We start from the raw sequence: 5,437 nt of genomic DNA, 5'->3' as shown, positions 1-5,437 counted from the left end.
TACCCGCCCATCCTCCGCAAAACCGGAAGAAGCCGATGGTGGCTGGCGAGGTCCAATTCTCCTCCGTCTCCCCTCTGTGTCTCTTTCCCCGCCCTCTCCGCGGAAGCCGAGCGCCAAACTTAAAACTTTAATAGGGCCCGGGCGGCTTTCGGGCTAGTACCCGCGGGCCGGGCCTGTAGGACTTTTCCGTACACCCGCGGGGGCAGCGGTTCAACATGAGCCAGGTTCTGTTCCAGCAACTAGTCCCTTTGCAGGTGAAATGCAAAGACTGCGAGGAGAGGTGAGGGCCGCGTTACCCCGTTGCCCGCGGGTGGCGGTTGGGGTCGGGCCAAGGGGGAAAGATGGCGGCTGCGGCCAGTGGGCACCGCCCTGCGGCTGGGTGTCCGGCCGGCGTCCCGGGACGCGGAGACCGACCCAGCTGGGACCTAATGGTACCTTCTCTCACCAGGTCGGCCGTTGCTGAGGAGGGAAGGGTGTAAGAAATGGGGACGCTGACCTGCATCAGATTAACTAAACAACAACAACAACAACAACTTTGAACTGAATCGTGGAAATTATAGCCCTTTGCTCTCTTTTTGACCGATAAGAGCTCTGGCCGAGAGAAATAATTTACACAAGTGCTCACGAGTTCATAGCAGGGCGGGCACTAAATTCAGGCCTTGGCTCCCGACCCTACTTTCTCTCTCCTTCGAATTATATTGGAAGTAATTTTAATCTTCGACTTAAAAAAATAAGTTTTACGGTATATTGCCTCTTTTTCATGTTAATTACTAAAAAGAAAATACATTACTTTTAAAAGACCAAAAACAATTGGGGAAAACCGTAAATTCATTCATTCATTTATTCATTCAACACACACTGCCTGTTTGCAAAACACCTTGCAGGGCCCTGGGGATAGAGGGGTCAGGAAAAAGCCCTTGCGTTCATGGAGTTTTCTGTCCGTTTAAGGAGGAAAGACAGGCAGTCTCACACATAAATGCAAGATTACAACTTTGACTAAAGAGGTGGTGCTAGATTTGGCTGAAAGGCAGATTTCAATTTTGTTTCAGTTCCACCACTCATTAGCTGTCTCTTAAGTTTCTGACCCTTAAGTTTCCTCATTTGTAAAACTCATATAAGTTGTCTGTCCACACGGTTGGTTGTTAATGAGGATCAAGTGTGTAACTGTATGTGAAAACTAAATGGTGTGGAAATGTGACGTGTAAAAAATGAAGGCATTGATTTATTGAGTTGCCAGTAATGTGAAGCTAGTCTGTAGTTCAGAATTAGGTACAAAAGCACTTGGCAAGCCAGACAAGGAGACGGTACCAAAACCAGCAGCTGTAAATGGGTATCTGTAGGTTATTCTTCTGTGCTGCCCAGTATGGGAGCCACTATGGTTATTGGACATAAGAAATGGAGCTAATCTGAACGGATGTGCCGTAAGAGTAAAAAACACATCGGACTTTGAAGACTTTCTGTAAGAAAAAAAGGAATGTAAATTATTTCAATTTTTATATCGATTATGTGTTAAGATGACAATATTTTGGATATATAGGGTTAATGCAGTGTTACTAAAATGTATCTGTTTCTTTTAACTTTTTTAATGTGGCTTCTAGAAAACTAAAAATTACTCCTATTTGTGGCCTTCATTGTATCTCTTGGATGGCCCTGTTCTAGAGTGATTATAACAATATAAAAGGAAGGGGGAGGGGATGATTTCTGATTCCAGTATTGAAACTCTTAGATCCTCTCTGTCTCATTATATTGCCATCACAGTTATCTTCATAAAACACAAATTCAGCCTTTCATCCCTTCTGTTTAGAAACCGTTCATATCGCCTATAGAAGGGGTCAGCCGACTGGAGCCCGTAGGCCAGATGGCCCACTGCCTTTTTTGTAAAGTTTTATGAAATACCGCCATTCTCATTTGTTTAAGAATTGTCTGTTGCTTCTTTTGTGCTGTAGGGGCGGAGATGAATAAATGTGACAGAGGCCTTATGGCCTGCAAAGCCTAAAATGTTTCCTTTCTGGTCCTTGACAGATAAAGATTGCTGACCCCTGACCTATAGAAAAACCAATCCAGACCCTTGGATATTCAAGGCCAGTTCAGCTCAGCAAATATTTATGAATGCCTGCTATGTACCAGGCATTGTCTTAGGTGCTGAGAATATAAAAATCCCTCCCTCCTCCCCACCTTCCTCCAATAGCAGGAAAATAAAAAATCATTTTTCACTCTAGCACTCAAGGAACTCAGAGTTTCATAGGGAAAACAAAAGGGTCTTCCTTGGAGGGGTGGCACAATGCATTTAAGAGTTCAGGCTCTGGAGCTGGATTGTTTGGGTTTAAATCCCAGTTCTACCACTTACTGTTCAATTTTGTACAGTTTTTCTTGACTTCTCTGTGATTTATCTTTAAACTGATGAAAATAAAAGTGCCTGCCTCGTGGGATTATTATGAGCATGAAATAAGTTAATACATATAAAGTGCTTAGAACAGTGCCTGGAACTTAATGAGCATTCACTAAACATTAGCTATCATTAAAGTGTGATTAATGCATGAAGTAATATAAATGAACTAAAGTCACCGAATAGAAGGAACTTCAGCTGAAGACAGTGGTAATGCTCAGAGAACTCTGTCTGGAGGAAAGTGATTCAGAACTTTGAAGCCCATGGTTTAACATCAACCTGCTCTTCCATGTTTGTTTCCTGACCTCCTCTCCCCAGTGTGGCAGTCACGTAAGACCGTTTGTTACCCTCTGAATGTAGCTGATGCTGTCTCAGTACCATAGTTTTACTCCTGCTCTTCCCTCTTCCTCAGATGCTTTTTCTTTCATAATCTGCACTGTCTGTTTTAAATCCCTTTGCTATAGGGACCTTTTCAAAGTTGCCTAAGTTGAAATTGTGTATATTCATTTATTAGATAGCATGGTGTAGGTGAAAGATCTGAATTCTAATTTGGGTTCTGTGGTGTGACCTTAACCAAGTTTGTAACTCTACGCATCTCAGGTTTTTCCTTTGTAAGACAGATAATATTCGCTTAACAAAATTATTGTTGTTAAGTGATAAAAGCAAAATGCCTGGCAGGTATTCAATCGTGTGTGTACTCAATGAGTGTTAATAACTCTCCTCTCTCTTGTAGCCCTAAAATACAATCAGAAGCAAATCTAGGGTAAAGTCATTTAATCTGATCTCAATTTGAGGACATGGACCATGTTTATTTCTGTTTGTATCCCTAGCACCCAGCATAGTACCTGGCTTAGAGCAGCTTTTGTTTGAATTGAGAATTTAAGGTTACAGCTACTAGGTGGCAGAGGTGGGCTAGAATCCGGTTTTGCTAATGCCAAATCTAACTGACAGGAAGGACGTTACGTAGATTTATGCATTGTTCAGGTGTGATGTTTATTTGAGAAAGTGTTTTTTGATTTGTTTTATATTGTTCCTGTAACATTGACCTTTACAATGGAGAAAAATAAGATTTGTGATTTCAGATCCTCTGAAAGCTCACATTTTTCTACAAGGTATTTCTAAGGAGGTTTTTGAAGTAAATATTGGGGATAGTTTTTAGGGGGAGGGGTAATTAGAGTTATTTATTTATTTTATTATTATTTTTTTTTAATGGAGGTACTGGGGATTGAACCCAGGACCTTGTGCATGCTGAGCATGCACTCTACCACTGACCTATACCCTCCCCTGGAAAATAGTTTTAATCTACGGACCTTTCCTCCTCCTTTTTGCTCCCAGCATCTAATGCACATAGGCTTTTGGAATACATGCAACAATATCATTAATATGATTGGGAAATTAGCATAGTAATAAAACTCTTCCAGTATTATGTAAAGAACACTTTATTAAAGGGATGCTTTCTGAACTTTTTTTTTTTTTTTTTTTACAAATTTATCGAGTATTACACTTTAAAAGTGTAAATCACCATAAAAAGTTAGTTATTGAACAGTATAATACCATTGTGGTAGTTTGTACTAGAAAAAGCTTCAGGAAATGAAAACCAAACATCATAACCTTGTTTGTAGAGCTGAAAAGGCCCTCACAAACCTAACTCAGGCCACTTACTTTACAAATGAGGGAATTGAAAGTATTTTTTTATCTTTGTGATGTTCACCAGTGCTGCTTGTTCCTTTTCAGATAATATACAAGTTATTGTAACCTCATCGTATGACCTATTATTTAACATCCAGTCATATGTTAAATAAGAAATTTAACTAAAATGACATATATTAAACCAATATAAATTACAAATCAGAGCATAAAAAAAATCCAAACAATTGAATCTAGCCTTAGTCAACTATTACCAGGTTTTTCCATCAACACTTAGTTGCTATGTCTATACTTCTGTAGTAGATAAATAGTAGAATGTGAGAAAGATTTAAAATATGTCTTTAAAAGAATAACTTAAAATTGAAAACATTCAGTTTGTTAGTTTACTTTCCCTGCCCATCAAGGAAAGACCATTGTTATTTAATCTTAGAATAGTTTGAGAACCACTTGTACACAGGTTTTTTTTTTTTATATCATTATCCCTTTATTTCCCGAATTATTAAAATACTTCTGCACAATTTGATTAATGTTTATGAGCGCCTTTATTTATATGTCTCTATTTGATATTGGATTCTCTAAGATGCAATACAGAATGTGTAAAACTGGTTTTTTTCCCTTTAGGGTTTGGAGTTACTCTAGGATTAGATAGATGATAATAAACTTGTTGACAGTACTTCTGTGGATATATTGCATAGAGAGTACTGAGTGGATGTAGTTTGTGGATCTGAAAAAGAAATTTTGTGTATGCATAAGGGAAGGGAATATGATTTTTCTGGTTGTAAACATTCCAAGTATTCTAACATTAGTTCACATTTAAAATTTTTCAGATGAAATCTCTCATAAATCAATTTGATCATTTGAATTGGTAATTTTTTAATGTGAAAAGTTGTTATAAAATTGATGGTTTGTCATTCAATAGATGCTGTTTGAGAAAACTCAGACCATTAAGGGTGTATACTAGGCCAGTAGTAGACATTCCAAGTTGTTTATCTCATTTAATCCTCACAACAACTTCCTTTTACGGGAGAGAAAAATTTAGCCTCAGGTTAAAAACCTGATTACTTCCCTATGGAAAAACAAGAATTTAAACTTCAGATCCAGTGTGCTTTCCAAGCATCAGTTCATAAGTTAGAGGCAACCTGTGGAAGACCTTGTGGCTTATGAAGGGAAACTAGCTGTACAAGTGACAGTGATAATTCATTTCACGTGACTGTTTCTGATAGTTGGGCATATCTTTTCACACAGGAGAGTGAGTATTAGAGTGAGCATTGAACTACAATCAGTTTCTAATCCAGTTCACAGAAAGGTTGGTATTAATTTCTTTTGAAATTATTTCTCTTTTTTGGGGCGATATGGTAATTTCTGTACATTATAATTATTTTTGTTCTTTAAGAATGTGAGATC

The 5,437-nt window shown here is 38.4% G+C and overlaps 1 protein-coding gene across 3 annotated transcripts in view; it reads left to right on the top strand.

Annotated features, from left to right (window-relative positions):
* The first annotated feature begins 64 nt into the window (after positions 1-64).
* Positions 65-5,437, top strand: part of SASS6 (SAS-6 centriolar assembly protein) — a 37,359-nt gene continuing 31,986 nt past the window's right edge. The window contains exons 1-2 of one of the 3 annotated variants that reach the window (XM_010950443.3): positions 65-280; positions 5,279-5,339. In XM_010950443.3, coding sequence (XP_010948745.2) covers positions 216-280; positions 5,279-5,339 — 126 coding nt within the window. In that variant the 5' untranslated portion in view covers positions 65-215. Of the gene's footprint in view, positions 281-326; positions 449-5,278; positions 5,340-5,437 lie in introns of those variants that run through there. The other 2 variants (XM_074370029.1, XM_074370030.1) reach the window with 2 other exon arrangements.

Source organism: Camelus bactrianus, chromosome 9 (assembly GCF_048773025.1).
Source record: "Camelus bactrianus isolate YW-2024 breed Bactrian camel chromosome 9, ASM4877302v1, whole genome shotgun sequence".
Classification (NCBI taxonomy): Eukaryota; Metazoa; Chordata; class Mammalia; order Artiodactyla; family Camelidae; genus Camelus; species Camelus bactrianus.
Note: the sequence above shows the minus strand (reverse complement) of the source record. Positions and strands in the feature narration are given on the sequence as shown.